The sequence below is a fragment of the Peromyscus californicus genome, unplaced genomic scaffold, assembly GCF_007827085.1.
Source record: "Peromyscus californicus insignis strain IS unplaced genomic scaffold, ASM782708v3 Scaffold_21__1_contigs__length_65335640, whole genome shotgun sequence".
Lineage (NCBI taxonomy): Eukaryota > Metazoa > Chordata > Mammalia > Rodentia > Cricetidae > Peromyscus > Peromyscus californicus.
The window spans coordinates 44,265,717-44,284,636 of NW_026294514.1; the positions used below are offsets into that span (position 1 = coordinate 44,265,717).

The 18,920-nt window shown below is 40.1% G+C and overlaps 1 protein-coding gene across 2 annotated transcripts in view; it reads left to right on the forward strand.

The window, feature by feature from the left end:
* Positions 1 to 18,920, forward strand: part of Tmem232 (transmembrane protein 232) — a 277,182-nt gene that overhangs the window by 33,411 nt on the left and 224,851 nt on the right. For both annotated transcript variants that reach the window (XM_052750220.1, XM_052750222.1), the window contains exon 2: positions 2,259 to 2,394. In XM_052750220.1, coding sequence (XP_052606180.1) covers positions 2,276 to 2,394 — 119 coding nt within the window. In that variant the 5' untranslated portion in view covers positions 2,259 to 2,275. The remainder of the gene's footprint in view (positions 1 to 2,258; positions 2,395 to 18,920) is intronic.

The following is an 18,920-nucleotide window of genomic DNA, read 5'->3' on the forward strand; positions in this document are numbered from 1 at the left end:
GTGAAGGTAAGGAGTTGAGGATTTAATTGTTAGTGGTTATTTTCTCTATCTGTGAGTGAGAAGAGCTAATGTTTATCTATGTGCAGTTTTGTCCTTGGAAAAAAGTATCTTTGCTGAAACAGGTTTGTCCGGAGAATGGCCCTGGCCAGATATATGTTAATAAAAAATAAACACAGCTGGAGACAGTTATCCAATTAGCCCAAATATAGAGGGAAAGTTGTGCCCAAGATTGAAATGCAATTGTGAGATTACATGTACACACAACATGGAGATGCACGGTAAATGGGGGAGAATCATAGCTGTTATTGCACAAGAAGTTTACAACAAGAGACAGCCAGTTCATTCAGAAGGCAGTAATTCCATAACGCCTTGTGTGATGGTTTCCTCTAACAGAACCCTTGGTTCTGACAGGTTGACCTTCTGAACTCTAGTTGGCACTGCTGTATATTCTCATGAACTTTCGCTACCAGAGGCTCTCAGTATCCTGTACCTTTTCCTGTCCATCCATTTGGCATTCCTTTAAACTAATTAACTTGAATACATCAGATTCTAACTTGGGCATCTCAGCTGTGTTTCAGGTATCTGCACCATTCTACCAATGGGCTAACTGTTAGAGCTTCCCGGGGGTGGGGTGGGGCTGTCTTCTTTGGAAGATAATCATTACATAGGTTACTTGAACATATCACATCAATAATTTTATATCCCATTAATACCTTGTCAACTTTGCAGGATTTATTAGATTTATCAGATGAATTCAGCTGCTTCTTTCTGCTTCTGGGCTGTCTGTGAAAATCAAATTCTTGTTTGATACGAATTTGAAGTTTTTCTTTCTGGGTGTCTTTCAAGGCGGAAATGCCCAGTTTTAACATTGGTTGCTGTTAAATAAAATATACTCTTAACATAGTCATTCTGCTTGGCGTAGCTTGTAGTCTACACTAAAGTGAAGCTCTGCTGAATGACATCATCCAAAATTGCTCCGCAAGGCTGCTGCTGACTTAGGATTTTGCTTCAGCGTTCTAAAAGGTGTGGATGGTGGGAAGCAAGCCTCGCCATAGAGCGACAGTGATAGAAGACCACAGTTTTACATTTGTGAGCCATTTTGAGCCAGACATTGCCCCATCACCCGTCAGTGCCGCTTCCCATTCATCTCCATTCTGCGCCGCGCCTTCTGTTCTGATTTGGCTTAGCTAACCAGAAGCACAGGCAGATGTCGAGACTGGGGCTGGAAGGCAAGTGGAGTCTAGTCTCCAGGCTTCTTGGAGGGCAGCCTCAAGCTGGTTGCATTCCTCAGCCAAAGGACACATTTTTAATTAAATTCCACTCTCCTCCAGTCCTTCGTTCTGTGACTCTCTTCCAGTCTGATCTGATCAGAGGTAGCTGTCCACTCTATTCTTGTTAGACCCTCAGAACACCCTCTTGTTTTTTAACTGTCCATGGTTTTAGAAAGAATTCCTTCACTCACTCCATTTCTGTGCACTTTGTTTCCTGTCAAACTATTAAATGATACGAAGGATTAGCTTTAGAACTTAGTTATCTTAGAAATGAAAAATCATTCAGTATACATGTGATCAACCTATTTCTTTACTCTAATTTTTGCGTTAAATGTTACACTACACCTGAAGAGCGTGTGCCCTGGTCTTGTTTATACATCCATAAAAATATGCTCAGGTTATTTTTCAAGAGGAAACAGAAGATGGGTAGTGGGGATAGATGAGGAAGTATAACCCAAATGATCAAAAGACAGGAAATGTAGAAAGGTATTAACACATTGTCTCAGAAAGCCCTGGTAAGCATGATGCTCCATCAGCAGTCGCCAGCATTTAGTAGAAAGCCTGCTGTGTATGAGTCCCTGTTTTGAACAACTGAACGACATATTCCATGCTACTCCCTTCTCAGGCACAGGACAGAGCTGCTCTACCTCTTCCAGTGGAGAATCTGGCCCAGAGCAGTCCCGCAAGCCCCCTGGCCTTGTGGTGCGGCCCATTCTCCTGCCCAGCTGTGCTGGTCTTGCTGTGGTTTCACAAATAAGACTTAACTTATGCAAAGACTGCAAAATTCTGTGAATGGATAAGCTTGCAGAGTGACATAATAGAAAACACACGGGTTTGGGCATCGGCGTTAGGTTTGATTCTTACCAGTCCGTTTAAATTATTCCTCAGCATGCCTGGTTTTCTTCTTGATACATTTTATAAGATTGCACATGATTTGTTGTTGTGTTTTGTATCGTATTCTAATGAGAATTTACAATTTTTCTCTAGGTTTCTGGTCTGTAACCATGCCCGTTAACAGGTCACCTGTGATCAATAAATTTGGAATAATATCTTCCAGTTACCATGAAAAACTCTTGAAATCTACTTCTCAAAGTGCAAATAGAAAGAAGAGTCAGAAGCCAAAGTAAGTTTGAGATTTTATGCTATTTTATGTCCGTGTTCTAATTCGTTATCAGTAATTTTGAAAGTTTAAAAAATTGTGAAATTTGCTTCTTCTTCTTTTTTCCCCCCTTTCTGGCCTTGTTTGGTTCTATCCTAGGTCTCTGGGCCATCCACTCTCTGGTTCCTGGCACTCCAGGCAGTGTCAGGGGTGGTCTCCTTGTGGGACTCCTAACAGTGGGAACAAAGCACTCTTTTGCCTGCTTTTAGGACCTTTTCCTCCTGCTGCGTTGCCTCATCTAGCCTTAATATGAGGTGAAGTGATTATTGTTATTATCATCATCATCATCATCATCATTATTGCAACTTGAAATGCTGTGTTTGGTTGCTATCTCTGAGAGGCCTTCTCTTTTCTGTAGGGAAATGGAGGACGAGTAGACGGGGGTGGGGTGGGGGGAAGAAGTACCGGGGAGGGACTGGGCTGAGAGGAGGGAGGGAAAAGCTTCAGTCAGAATGTAACACATGAAAAAAGAAAAAATAAAAAAATTGTGGAATTGCAAAAAAAATCACAGCTTTGTATCTGGAGATAAAAATATGAAAGATTAATATTTTCAATTAGTTTCATGTATTATATTAGCATATGTTGTAAAAGTTGTACATTACACATTTTATTTTAAATAAACATTTTTCTGTATTTTCGTGTAATTGAAATTGCTATTGGATTCATGAGATGCATGAGCAAAAACTTTTAATAATGGCTACTTTAGTTACTTTTAGTCTTTTGCTTTGAAGTTTAGACATAATAGGATGTTTTCCCATTTTAAAATGATGGGATAAAGTTTCTGAAATGAATGCAAGGGCCACTTAGGGGAACTGTTGCGAAGACTTTACAATCCCAAGAAGTGTATTTTTCCTGTGTTTATTTATTGTCTTAGTTGTTGCAGTTCTGGTTTTATTCTAAGATTATACTAATCTGTATGAGAGTGAGGCGAGGCAGGAAAAGTTATTATCTATCAATAACCCCATAGTGATGTATTCAACGTTGTACCAGATAAGCAAGTAAAAATGATCAGTGCATCTAAACAGTCAAAGACATTAGAAACAGAAACATAGGCCCAAGTGATATTTACTTAGTAATTCTTTTACTCTTGGAAGCCTAGGCAGCAGAGGAAAAATTGTTTGTATGAAGATGTTCATAGCAGGACTGATTACATTTAAAATTGCAAGTTTTCAAGTGCTTCGTATAGGAATGGCCAAATAAATGAAGTGCTTGTAACAGTAGGCTATATTGGAAATATTTGTAAGAAAAAATAAATTTATCATATTTAAAGGAGTTTCACAAGGAACTGGATATTTCTGACTTGTTAATGTGTATCTCACTAACTTGTTTATATGTATCTCACTAACTTGTTATTATGTAACTCATACATGTCTAGTTTATTGGTGACATGAATTAACTTTGGGTAACTTAAGGTCTCAGATAAGTGTTCAATACCAGTTCTACTTATCTGATACAATTTGAAACAGCTATTCTTTAACTTTTCTCCCAATCTGAGATACTCTCTCGTAGTCTGATCTGATCACAAATCCATGGCTCACACTCTGTCCCCAACACATTCAGAAAATCATTAGACTTCTCACTTGTAGAAGCAGGCACATTGTGTCCTAGCTTTTCCCTTTTACTCTCATCAAATTGACATTGTCAAGATCACAGAAGCATGATAAGGTAATGGAGTACATGCTTTTCCTCCATAGTCTAACATTTACCTTAACGGGGATACAATCGGAAATTAGCCTTACATAGCAAAAATGATAATCTGAGAATTGATCAAACTAGTGACAACTGGTGTAATCTCCTTCTCAACTTGTGGTATAGTCACTGTGGCAAAGACTGCTAATTGCTCCTTACCTAGATCCCTTTTCTCGTTTGCTCACATTGACAGAATTTTTTGTAGGATACACAGTGAAGCATTAAAGCCTGCCTTTCTCAGATCTCCTTGCTGTTAATGGGACTGTGGGTATGATCCCTTTAAGTGCCATATTAGCAGAAATTTTGTTATACTTTAATTTTGTGCTCCTTAACAAGGAAAAGCATGTTTTCTTGTTCTTTGTTGCTTCTTTTAGTGGGAATTGGGAGGTGGCTGGAGCCACTAGAGCAGAGGCTTTGAAACATAAAATGGAAGATATATGTTGAGGACAACAAAGGAGCAAGAAAACCAAGTGTGGACCTCTTATGCAGACACACCATCCTGGATCTCATATCTTGGGTCTTCTATCTAAAAAAGAAGTGTCTGTCTTGATTATAATAATTTTGCCATTTTATAGCAGTTTGCAATGTATTTCTAGGTAGTTTGTGACATAATTTCTCTGTAACAAAGCTACTAGCAATGCTCTATAGCCCCAGTTTGTCTTTATTCTCTTTCCAGAGGACCCATTGATTGCTCAACTGAGTAAGGCATTCACTTTTGGGCTTTGAACCAGTGGGATTAGTAAAGAACATTTACCTCTTACAGCCATTTTTTTCTGGGTTCTTACACATTCAAGTATATAGGTGAGAGATGTTCATACACATTACAGACAAATAGTACACTGTGACTTAACCCCGAACTGTCTAAATTTTAGTGTTCTCTGGCATAACACCTGATAGAAAGAAAATTAAGAATCCTCTGTCTTACTGCATTTTCTCCTTGGATACCATTTCCATTCTACATCTGTGAGTTTATTCCAAGAAGGGATACTCCTGATTTCATCAGACAGTTCCTTGTGGCATCAGAAGGTCAGCTCATGCTCAACGGAAAAGTCACGTGTATTTACTATTTAAATTTTGCTTTAATTGACATGTTATACATATTACATATTGTGATAATTCTATACTTGTGAAGAGCATGTAATGTTCAAATCTGAATGCTCATCATTTCTTTGTGCAGGGAACCCTTGATCCCTTCAAGATCCTTTTGAGGTACATAATTTTTAAAGCTACACTCACCTTACTATTCTATAACGCACTAGAATTTATTCCTGTGTGTTGATTGGTACCTAATCTCTTTCTCTATCCCCTCCCTTTTCCCCCATCATAGACTTTATGATCACTATTCTACTCTCAAATTTGAGGAGACAAACTATGTTAGCTTCTACATATAACTGAGAATATATTACTGTGCCTGGATTACTCCAATTAGCATAATGTCCCCTAGCTACATTGTGTTGCTGGAAACAGGATTTTATTCTTTTTTTTTTTAATCGCAGAATAACATTCTACTGTGTGCTTATTGTTATTTATTTGCAGCGCTATTTACTGGGCGAGAAAAACACTATAAGAGTTTCATCAGGGAGGAGAAGTATAGAGAATGTGAATATGCCTACCAGAAACGAATGGTGCAGAGAGAGAGCTGGAGGGTGGTGAACGGGTGGAATCTGCTTTTATAGGTCACCTCGTGCATGCGCATATGGGCTTAAGTAGCTACACCATGCATGCACATAGATTATGTGATCACAGACCACAGACTAGGTGACCACTCGGTGCACCAATTACGTAGGACGGAAGGCCCTGGGGTGACTAAGCATTTTGCCTGACTGCTGGACAGCGCATGCCCAGTCATGTAGCTAGGAATTATAACATACCACATTTTCTTTATCTATTTATTCTACAGTGGGTCTTCACTGGAACTGATGGGTCATCTGATAGTTCCATTTTTAGCTTGGTTCTTTTTTGTTTCTTTGTTTTTAAGAATATGACACCATTTTCAATGATGGCTATTCTAGTTTCTGCTCTCACCCACAGTGAAAAGAGTACACTTTTCTTCATATTTCACTGATTTTTACCCCCCAAACATAGCCATTTGGCCAGGGTAAAGTGGCATATTATCATGGTTAGGATTTCTATTTCCCTGATTGTATTAGTGATGCTGAGGCTTCTTCCTTCAAATTTGTTGGCTATTTATGTTTCTTCCTTTCTTAAAAAATGAGTGTCTATCTAGATCATCTCTCTATTTGTTATGTTGCCTAGTCTTACTACTGTTGAGCTGTTTGTGTTCCTTCCATATTGCATATATCAGTCCTGGTCAAGCGAATCTTTGGCAAATGTCTCATCCCTGCCTCCAGCTCTCTTTTCAGCTTCTAATTCTTTTCTTCATTGGGCCAAGTTGTGATCCTTTCATCTCTACTGCTTTTGGTGTCTGTGTTTTGGGGATGTTATCCAAAAAGTCTTTGTCCATACTAGTGTTTCCTCCAGATTTCCTCCTAGCATCTCATAGTTTAAAGTACTGCATTTAGTTTTTTGATCTATTTTGATTTTAATTTTGTGTTTGGGGTCTACTTTTATCTTTGGCATATGGGTATCCAGTTTTCCCAGTACCATTTACAGAAGAATCCATCCTTCCTTCAATATATGTTCTTGGCATCTTTGTGAAAAATCTTTTGGCGGTAAGCACATGAGTATATTTCTGGGTTTTCTTTCCTGTGGATGTGTGCGTCAGGATTTTTGGAAAATCATGTGCATATGAATCTATCAGTCATGTCATTTTACATTCAGTGAATAATGGGGGAAATGAAAAGAATGAAATATGTGTCTTTTCATTTTGAATTAAACATTATATTATATTTATACATGTGTATAATATATTTAGATCTAACCTACTCCCCATTTTTCCCCCACTTCAATTCCTCGCCTACCCCCACTTCCTCTACTTTTCCCTGAAGGTCCTTTCTTAAGCAAAGCATTTCAAGCAAAGTTTGTCTTTGTTATTTAAATACATGAATTCAAATACTGTTATCCATGTAACTAACTAAATCTCTTTGAGATCAATAATAACATTTGAGGATAGATGACATTAAACACCAGAAGTCTGGCTGTTTTCAAGTGTGCTTCCTAGGGATAACCTTGAGAGCCCCTGGACTGTTACCAAACTCAGAAGAGAAAGTTTATAAATTCAAGAGCAAACATTTAGAAAGGAAAGTATTCTGAATTTTCTTCTAAATGGCTTTTGCTCAAAATTCAGTATGTATTCCCAACCTTCTCTTCCAATGTCTGCATAGAATTCTATTTACTAGTGGCTATTAAGTTGGAGGACCTGCACTTTTGAAGCATTTACTATGACTGCATTGTGAATTTAAAATCTAAAGAAATATCAAAATGGAATTAGAGACCATGTCAGATTACAAATGATCTTAGAGGCCAGTCCCTCTTCTTCCAGTTTTGGACCATAAAGCCTATCGGTCATGCATAGTATGAAGATGCTGCAGTCACTCACATAAGTCAAGGATGACAGAAGATATTTCCAGTGTCTGACTTTAGAAGTCCAGGCAAGATCATTGAGTCAAGCATGACCAATTCAGGGGAGTGCTGTGTTCACGCTGCCGTGCACTCCCATATCACTGACTCGATTCCTTATTTATTCTCTTCAGGGTAATGAATCTGTCCCAGAGTTGCTGCTGCATCTCCATGTATCATGGCTGCAGCAAGGGGTAGACCTCATTCATCCTGTGGGCACTTCTGATTTTTAGGAGGAGGAGGAATATTAATTATAATTTGAAATTACTATCTGTGGTAGTTTGAATGTAATGACCCCATAAGCCCATTGGGAGTGGCACTGTTAGGAGATGTGGCTTGTTGGAGTAGGTGTGGCATTGTTGGAGGAAATGTGTCACTGTAGGGATGGGCTTTGAGGTCTCATATATGCTCAAGCCATGCACAGTGTCTCAGACCACTTCCTGTTACCTAAAAGTCAAGATGTAGGCCTCTCAGCTCCCTCTCCAGCACCATGTCTGTCTTCACATTGCCATGTCCCACTATGATGATAATGGACTGAATCTCTGAACTATATATAAGCTAGCCACCCCAATTAAATGTTTCTCTTTATAAAATTTGCTGTGGCCGTGGTATCTCTTCACAGCAATAGAAACCCTAACTAAGACAGAACTTGGTACCAGGGACTGGGGTATTGCTGTGATAAGACTGACCATGCTTTTGTCTGAAGGAATATGAACCTTGGAACTGTGAATTAGAAAAGCAGTTGAACATTTTAAGTGCTGCTTAATGGGCCATCCTGGTAGGAACATAGAGGACAGTAGTGCTGAGTGAGTGTGATTTGAACTGTGGGTACCTGGATCAAGAGGTTTCAGAGGAGATGAATGCTAATATGTGGCCTAGAGACCAGTCTTGTGATATTTTGGTGAAGAATGCGGCTACTTTTTGCCCTATCTGAAAAGTCTGCCTGAGGCTAAAGTGAAGAGTTTTGGATTACTTCCATTGGCAAAAAGATCTCTCAAAACAGCCTAGTATAGACTGTGTCATGTGGTTATTAGTGTTAACTCTAATGAAGATTTATAATGAAAAGGAGCAAGTTGAGCAAGGAAAAATACAAGATGTACAATTTTAGGAGAAAAGGAGCACCAGGAAGTAGAATGAAGCAAAGTCCTGTTTTTGAGGAGATACACAGATTAAGAAATGGAGTAAAGGGAGTGGTAACCTCAGGGCAAGATCCCACCCAGCTAAGTTTCCAACTTGTGAAAAGGAATTAAAGAAAAGTTTAGAGCCAGGTGTGGTGGTGTACACTTTTAATATTAGCACCTGGAAAGCAGAAGCTGATGGATCTCTGAGTTTGAGGCTAGCCTTATTTACAGAGCAAGTTCCAGAACAGCCTGGCTGAGGCAGTGAAGGAAACCATCGAAGATAGAAAGTTGGTGAAGATGTAATTGAATGAGGAGGCCATGTTCCATCCTCAGCCAGCAGCAGAACTTGGCAGCTTCTGTGACATGGTTCTGGCTTTAGAGTCAAGGATAGAAAAAAAGGAGTTATGGAATATTCCTCCATGACTAAGGAAAGCAGATGAGGCCAGGCATGTGTCAGGGGTGTCCCTGAATAGATGTCTAGAGAGGCCATTGTGTGAAGCTGTGAAGGTAAAGCCTATATTGCCTTGGAGACCCTAAGATGTTGGAGATGACAGAGCCATAGGATGCCTGCAAAGAAGAGCTGCTAACAAGGAGTGGAACCAGCCCAAGAGAGAGAAGTGTGTTACAGTCAACAAAGCTGAAAGGAGTTGGAGATCTGAACAGCATTTTGACACCAGACATGGAGATGCAAAGTTTGGAGTGGAACCAGCCCAAGAGAGAGAAGTATGTTATAGTCAACAAAGCTGAAAAAAGTTGGAGGTCTGAAGAACATTTTGACATCAGACATGGAGATGAGATGCAGAGTTTGGAGTTTGCCCAGCTGGTTTTCAGTTTTGATTTGGTCCAGTATTTCCTCACTATTCTCCCTTCACTATGTTTTGGAATGGTAATGTATATCCTGTGCCATTGTATTTAGGAAGTATGTAATCTGTTTTTTTGATTTTGATTTTATAGGGGATTACAGTTAAGAGACTGCATGAATCTCAGAAGAGACTTTGAACTTTGGACTTTAAAACATTGTTGAGACTGTGGTAGACTTTTGAAGTTGGACTAAATGTATTTTGCGTTATTGTATGGTTACATGCTTATGGAGACCAAGAGTAGAATGTGGTAGTTTGAATGTAATTGCCCCCATAAGCTCATTGGGAGTAGCGCCATTATGAAGTGTGGCTTGTTGAAGTAGGTATGGCCTTGTTGGAGGAAGTATGTCACTGTGGAGGCAGGCTTTGTGGTCCCATATATGCTCAAGCCATGCCTGGTGTCTCAGACCACTTCCTGTTGCCTGTGGATCAAAGATGTAAAACTCTCAGCTTCTTCTCCAGCACCATGTCTGCTTGCATACCACCATGTTGCACTGTGATGATAATGGACTGAACTGTAAGCCGCCCAGCTAAATGTTTTCCTTTATAAGAGTTGCTGTGGCCATAGTGTCTCTTCACAGCAATAGAAACCCTAACTAAGACACTATCTGTTTTTAACCTGCTGTACCAAATTTATATACAAAAAAGAGTAGTCAATATTTTAAGTTTTGTTTCTTTTTTCATCCATGTATTGATTAACACTCTTAAAAACATATTTTTAAAAATTTCTATAATGAAGCCGGGCGGTGGTGGCGCACGCCTTTAATCCCAGCACTCGGGAGGCAGAGGCAGGCGGATCTCTGTGAGTTCGAGGCCAGCCTGGTCTCCAAAGCGAGTTCCAGGAAAGGCGCAAAGCTACACAGAGAAACCCTGTCTCGAAAAACCAAAAAAAAAAAAAAAAAAAAAAAAATTTCTATAATGAAATTACTCTCATAATGATTTGACCAACTCTTTACATATGAATTGTAATGTCTTTTGGTCTTCAGTATTGATATATCTGCAGATATGTACAGTTTGGGAATTGTTTTCTTCTTTAATTTTTTTTATTTGTGACTATGAACTTTTCTCATGAAATAGGTTCATTTTCAAACTCTGATAATTAATGATGATGATGATGATATAATAAGGCTACCTTGTAGAACTCCATACCAAAAGACATAGCCAGACCTATTTTTAATTGAATACTGTGTGTTCTTAGCACATACAGAAGGTATCATGATTAAGTTGACAGATACAATCTGAATTTGCTGTTTTCTTAGTTACTTTTCTATTGCTGTGAAGAGGCACCATGACTCAGACCTAGGAAACTTATAAAAGAAAGCATTTAACTGGAGGCTTGCTTACATTTTCAGAAGGTGAGTTCATGGCCATCATGGTAAGGAGCATGGTGGCAGGCAGGCAAGCATGGAGGAGCAGTAGCTCACAGCTCACATCTGATCCACAAACAGAAGACAGCTGGGCAGTGGTGGCGCACGCCTTTAATCCCAGCACTCGGGAGGCAGAGGCAGGAGGATCTCTGTGAGTTCGAGGCCAGCCTGGGCTACAGAGCGAGATCCAGGAAAGGTGCAAAGCTACACAGAGAAACTTTGTCTCGAAAAACCAAAAAAAAAAAAACCCCAGAAGACAGAGAGATGGGTGAGGGGAGGTAGAGCCTGGTATGAAATTTTAAAACCTTAAATCCTCCCCACCTGTGACACACCTTCTCCAACAATCCCCTAATCCTTCCTAAATAGTTGTGAACAAAAACTCCTGAAAGGAGCTATGCCTTTACATATGACGGACGATTAGAATTCCAGTTCTGTGGAGAGGTTGGGATGTTGCAGGTTCAAAAGCTGTTTAACTTACCTTAGTCTAGTTCTAGCATCAGGACAGCTGATCTTCGCTGACCTCTGTGTCAGAACTAACATCCTGTGACTAACAGATAGAAAGATGGAATCTAATAACTTAGCAGACCACTAGCTTCCACCAACCCAAAGCTCAGAGAGCACCTTGGGCCTACAGAAAAGCCCCCTCGTCCCCATCTCTCTGTATCTGTCAATGCCTCACCAATGTATTTTAAATTTGTCTTGATTAATGACTTTCTTTGCTCTATAAAACTATAAAACTTCATGAAACTGCTTCCACATTGGAACATGGGATTTGGGGTCACCTAAATCTATGTTCAGCCAATCATTTGAAATTCCTGGAGAAAGGATTGGTCTGAGCTAGCTCGAAATCAGGCCCATTCAACAGTGGTCAGAGGGTCAGACATATGGGTCAAAGATGGGGCTTCAGTACGCTAGTCCAGCGGGCGTTTTGAGTAATGGACAGTTTTCCATATTAATTCGCTTATACTTGGAATCCCACTATCTCACTTGTTTGTCTCCTAGACATCTTTCTGTTATTTTTACTTTGTTTTTTTCTCTCCTGGATTTATCCACACATCTCCTCTAGGCTTTTTTTTTTTCCCTCTTAGGAATTTTCTACTTGAAAAGTGTTGGTTTAAACTCTCTCTGACACAGAGGAGAAATTAGATGTTTGCTTGCAGGTCTTACCTCCGTTTTAATGCCTGCCTCATGAATATAGTGTATGGCTGTCCCATAGGAAAAACCAAGCCAAGTACGTCTCGAGTGTTGTATTTTAAAAACAGCGGGAAGGAGTCACACCATACAACGGGGTCCACATAGGAGGTTTGCTGAAGAGAGGAGAGACAAAGGGGCAGAGAAGGGGGCAGAGACCAGTCCCTGGGGATGAGGAAGAAGAAGAGAAAGGAGAGAGAGAGAGAGAGAGAGAGAGAGAGAGAGAGAGAGAGAGAGAGAGAGAGAGAGAGAGAGGAGAGGGGAGAAGGGAGGGGGAAGAGGGGAGAGAAGGGAGAGGGGGGAGGGGAGGAAGGAGAGAGGAGTCAGGACGTGTACAAGGCCCGTCTTTTATAAGGAAACGTAGCAAATGCACACAGAGGGTGCTCTTAGTGGCTGCAGCTGAGGTATATCCTGCCAGGACCCTAAAGGCAGGCCAGTACAGATGCCTAAATGAGTAATATAAATAATCTGCCTAAGTTTTTCCTGTCTGATTCTCATGATGTTTTCTTCTCATGTAGGCTAAAAACCCTGAGCCCATCTGCATGCCTAGCTCACAACTGTGGTGATATTTTATTTGTGCTCTAACAAATAAGGCTTGCCTGGAGATCAGAGGGCAGAGCTAGGCACTAGAGGCCAGGCAGTGGTGTCACACACCTTTAATCCCAGCACTTGGGATCTCATGCCTTTGATTCCAGTACTTGGGAGGCACACACTTTTAATCCCAGCACTTAGGAGGAGGAAACAGGAAGTGATACAGCTGGGTGGAGAGAGGAAGTGATAAGGTGGGGTGGAGACAGGAGCTCAGCTCTTTTGGTCTGAGGATTTGGTAGAGATAAGAAGTAGCTGTGGCTTGTTTCTTTGTGTCTCTGATCTTTCAGCATTTACCCCTATATCTGACTCCAGGTTTTTATTAAGACCAATTAGAATTCATGCTACATACAACCTCTTTTCCCAAATTAGTCATAAAGCCTTTTGGTTTAGCTTTTTAGATGTTAGCTTGATTTAGCATGGCTTCCACTGGCTTCTGCTCAATTCCTCTGCCCTGTGTGACTATGAACTCACAGTAACAGAGAAAGGACTGTGAATGGACAGTCACTATTCTGCTGTCCTCTAGGTCCTGTCAGTTCAAGCACCAAGCATTTCCTGAATTGTTGAAGAAAAATAGTCATGTTTATAACTGACTGTTACCCAGCACCGAGTTTATGCCAGCAAACAGGCTGTGTGTTCTGGGTTACTGCTTTTTAAACTCCCATGAGATACTGTCTCGGTTTCAATAGATGAGAAATTACAGCTCACCTATACTGAGTCACTGAAGAGTATTGAATTCTCATGGCATTTTACTGCCCTCTCCTAGTAGGTCTCCTCTATGTGAAATGTTTTGTAAAGTGTGGTGGTTTGAATGAGAATGGCCCATATAGTATGCGCATATATATTTGAATGCTTGATCCCTAGTTGGTAGAACTGTTTTGGGAAGGGTTAGAGGTAGGCTTGTTGGAGGAGGTGTGTCACTGGGGTTGTGCTTTAGATTTCAAAAGCCCTCTGTCCTCTGTTAGCTTTCTGTCTTGTGCCTGTGGATCAGGATGTAAGTTCTTAGCTAGTGCACTATGCCTGGCTGCCTGCTGCCACATTCCCTGCCATGGTAGTCATGGTCTCCAGCCCTCTGACACTGTAAACAAGCACCCAGTTAAATGCTCTCTTTTATAAGAGTAGCCACGGTTATGGTGTCATGGTGTCTCGTCACAGTAACAGAACAGTGACTAGGACACAAAGCACCACATTCCTTTCCCAGACTGTGAGCTTCCTGAGGCTGGTTCTCCTTCCTCACCTAGCTTTCCTGGTAGCTAGCAGAATATTTTCATTACATTTTTATGAATGAACTGAATTGTAGTTGATATAGTCAGTTTGGACTAGGTATCCATGCAACCAGGAGACTTTAGTATGTTTTGCTTTCTATGTAAAATTAAAATGATGGTCTTTGTGGGCTGCCTGTTTAACAAGACTGTACTTTTTACTCCTGGAATAGATTGGGTTTATCTTTGTGAAATCCTTTGATATTTTGAAGAAATTGGAATGTAGGAAGCTAAATTATATTTTATTTTCAAATACCTATACTAATTTTTTTATCATTCCTCCTATGGCTTATCATTTATTGTATGTTTATAGTATATATTACTAACAGAAGGGTCAATTTGTTCTATTTTCAATGGGAAAGAAATTGTTAAAAAATAGCTGTTTTTATTTCCTGTTTAATATTTATTAACATGATCTGTGGGAGACCAATTAAGGCATTCAATATCTGTACTGAAAGCAGGAAATTATTAACTTTGCATATTCCCAATAGAGCATTACAGACCACAACCTATGTTGAAAAATAATTGACAAAAATGAAATTATTTATAAGATGTTCTAAGCACATGAATTCGAATTAGATACTATTTTCATCCCAAGGCATTCTTTTGCTTTAGAAATAAATGCATCTCTGAGTTTATGAGGCAGTTGAGGTAAAATATTTAGTTTCAGAAAATAAATTTTAAATTTATATTGAAAACCCTGGATAGTATGTATATAGGTATACCTGGGGGTGCCCACGTTTGGTATCAGGGGAAATCTGTTTAAAGTTCATTAATATTGTTTTACTATGAAGACACACACGTTGCAAGCTCCTATAGATGATTCTGACTGATACTCCAAAAAGAGCTCCAAGATCTTGAGTTGCAGCTTATTTATTTATTTTAATTAATTAATTAATTAATTAGCTGATTAATTAATTTTTTGGTTTTTCAAGACGAGGTTTCACTTGTATAGCCTTGGCTGTCCTGGAACTCACTCTGTAGATCAGGCTGGCCTTGAACTCACAGAGATCCACCTGCCTCTGCCTCCCGAGTGCTGGGATTAAAGGCGTGTGCCACCACTGCCTGAGTGGCGGCTTGTTTTAAGTATATGTGTGTGTGTATATATACACACACATATATTTAACTTTTAAAGATATGCACTTCAGTGTGCTATTTAAGCTTTCTTTCCCTTTTCATAATACAGTGTACATTCTGGACATTTCAATCAGCATATCTAAACACCAGATGTTCACTAAGCAAATTTATGTATATTAATTTAATATATATTTAATTACTATATATTAGTAATATATTAATAACACATGCATATATAGACATGCATAACAGTATAGAGAAACGGAAACCACAACAATGACTATTGGGTAGCTGCATCAATATTAAATCATAGAGCGTATTTCTGTGGTCTAACAGCTAGACGTTAGGTGAGTCCTTGGTGCTTTGTAGTTACACATTTCCCAGCACAGTCTCTTCCTCTCTGTTGCTGCCACCACTGGTCCCTTCCCCTCACCCTCATCTACTTCCTGTCACTGTGCCCAGCCTCCCACTGGCCCCCGTTTCTACGCTCACCCACTTCTTCTCTGAACAGCTGTCTCAGATTTCTTTTTAAGTCTATAAATGTCATCTTTTCCTGCTCTAACTTAAACTCTGCACTGCCTTCTAATCACGTCACAAATAAAATTCCAACACTACCTCACAATCTAAATACCTCCCAAGATCTGGTCCCAGGCTACCTTCCCTCTAAGAGAAAGTTCCTAAACTATGAAGGAAAAATACAATGTTGTGTATGTAGGAAAATTTAATGTGTTCCCACATTCAGCATAGCAATGAAAAAATGTTAAATTAAGACAAACATACTTGCAAAGTGTGTAAATATTTAATGATAATTAAACTAATAATTATTAACCAGCTATTCAGTTTGTATGTCCCTCCCCCCTTTTTAAAAGGAAGGATTGAAGCAGGGCGTGGTGATGCACACCTTTAATCCCAGCACTTGGGAAGCAGAGGCAGGCAGATCTCTGTGAGTTGGAGGCCAGCCTGGTCTACAAATCAAGTTCCTGGACAGCCAGGACTACACAGACAAATCCTGTCTCAAAAAACCAAAAAAAAAAAAAAAAAAAGATTTATTTATTAGAGCACCTATATTTTATTTTTTCTCATTTTTATTACTTCTTTGAGAACTTCACACAATGTGTTTTGATCACATTCACCCCTTCCTCTAACAACCCCCAGGACCACTCCTTTTCACTCCCCACCCAACTTTGTGTTCTCTCTCTTTTTTCAAACTCATCAGATCCAATTTGTGCTGCCCATATATTCTTGGATGTGTGGTCTTCCACCGGAGGACGGTCAGCCTATTCGGGGCTACACTCTCAGAAAGAACTGACTCTCCGTTTTCAGCAGCTACCACTCGCTAGTAACTCCTCACTAGGGCTGGGACTCCATGCCCACTTCTCTTCTCTGAGCTGGGATTTTGTCTGGCTTGAGTTTGCACAGGTTTTGTGTGTGTCGTTGCCACCATTTTGAGCTCATCTGTTTAACTGTCTTGCTGTGTCCAGAAAACATTGTTTCCCTGAAGTCATCCACCAACTTCTGACTCTTACAATCTCTTCACCCCCCTCTTACACAATGGGGGTATGATATAAATGTCCCATTTAGGGCTGAGCATTCATTCTGCAGTCATTTATTTCCTGCACGTTGATGGGTTGTGGGTCTTTGTACTCATCACTATCCACTGCTAAAAAAAGGTTTTCCAATGAGGGTTGGGAAATACATTATCTTATGGACATAGCAATAGATCATCAGGAGTTGGCTTAATATGATGACTATTTAGCAGACTAAGGGTATTAGCATCACCCCCTATGTCCTAAGGCCTGTCCTTGGCCCAACAACAGCATAAAATCTGGTTTTCATCTTATGGAGTAGTGATTAAATACAATCAGGAAGTGATTGGTTTTTTCCATGATATTCATGCTACTATTGCACCAGTATTGGCAAAATTATTAAGGCCACTCCACGTAGTTAAAAGGGAGGTTTATTTTGTGGGGTAATTTACAAGTGAAGGGACAGGTAACAGGGTCTGGTAAAGGTGTGGCGCAGTCCAACTGTGTTCTCTGGAGAACTCTGCTGGGTCTACCTCCAGCATCCATGGTCCAGGAACCAAGAGAGCCGGTGCATCCTGATCTCGGGTCTTCAGGGTCCTCTCTCGGCCCCGCCTTTAGGCGTGACAGTTACCGAAGCCTCAATGGGGGTGGGAACTTCCAGGTCAAAGCTGGAATGGCTACCCACTACACACCAGTGGGCGTGTCTTGCCAGGCTGTCATTATTATAGCTTGAAGGATTGACAGCCGGGTAAGATTCATGATTACCTCTCTTCTCTGATAGCCTGCCCTGCACCTTCCGGCACTGTGAAAGCCAGCCAATAGGGTTAAAGCTTTCAGGGTGAGCACCAGCTTGATTTCTCCATGTTCTATGACTCAAGTATAGGGTGTTTTCAGTAACAGTGCTTAACAGACATTTTATTTTTCTTTCCTTCTTTTTGGTGATTAAATGAGTTCTTGACAATTTCTTACATGTGTATAATACACTGGTTACTCCCTCCCCGAAAAGTTTTCTCTTATCTCCCTCTCATCCCTACGATCTCCAACCTGTTCTTTTTCCAGATTCACAATTTTTGGTTTTGTTGTGTGACGCATTTCCTTTAATTGGGGCCATTTATGTGACTATTGGATTGGAATTATCCCCCGGAGCTTGGTGGAGTCAGGAGTCAACACACAACTGCAGACAGTGACTCTTCCTTGCCCTGGATCTATCATCCATAGAAAATCTATCCACCAGCAGCGAAGGGTAGCCCTCCTCCTAACATCCAGGCTGCTTCCAATTTCTGGCTATTATGAAAAGAGCCTTAGTGAACATGGATAAGGAAGTGTCTCTGTAGCTGGATGTAAAGTCCTTTGGGTATATGCTGCAGAGCGGTATAGCTCGACCTTGAGGTAGATCCATTGAACCGCCACACTGATCTCCATAGTGGCGGTACAGTTTGCACTCTCACCAGCGAGGAAAAGTATTTCACTTTTCCCACATCAGCACCCCTGTTAGCTCTCATTTTTAAAAAAAATTGTTTATTTTTAACTTTGACCATTCTGCCTGGAGTAAGATGAAGTCTCAAAATAGTTTTAATTTACATCTCCTTGAAGGTTAAGGATGTTGAACATTTCTTTGTCTGTCAGCCGTTTGTATTTCATCTTTTGAGAGCTCTCTTAGTTCTGCATCACCTTTTAAAATGTTTAATTGATATCCATTTTTAGCTCTTTGTATATTTTAGATATGGTTATGTTGGAGGTGTCATTAGTCAGGATCTTTTCTCATTCTGTGACCTGCTGCTTTGCCTGAATCATAGCAGCGTCCTTTTCCATGCAGAAGCCGTTCAGCTTCGTGAGGTCCCGTTTATTGTTGGTTTTTGCACTTGTGCTGTTGGTGGCCTGTTCAGAAAGACTTTTCCTGTGCCAATGAGTTCAAGGCTGTTCCCCACTTCCTCTTCTATCAGGTTCAGGGTATCTAGTTTTAGGTTGAAGTCCAAAATCCATTTGAGGTTGAGTTTTGTGCAAGGTGCTAAGTATGAATCTATTTACATTCTTCTACATCCAGTTGTTCTATTTGTCCAACATCATTTTTTTTTGAAGATGGACTGAAATCTTCTGTAGTACAATTTGAGATTGGGGATGATGATACCTCCAGTAATTCTTTTATTATTCAAGATTGTTTTCACTATCCTGCTTTTTTTGTATTTCTATATGAAGTTGAAGATAGTTTTTTTTTTTCAATATCAGTGAAAAATTGTTTTGGGAATTGTATTGAGTCTGTAGATTGCTTTTGGTAGGATGGCCATTTTTA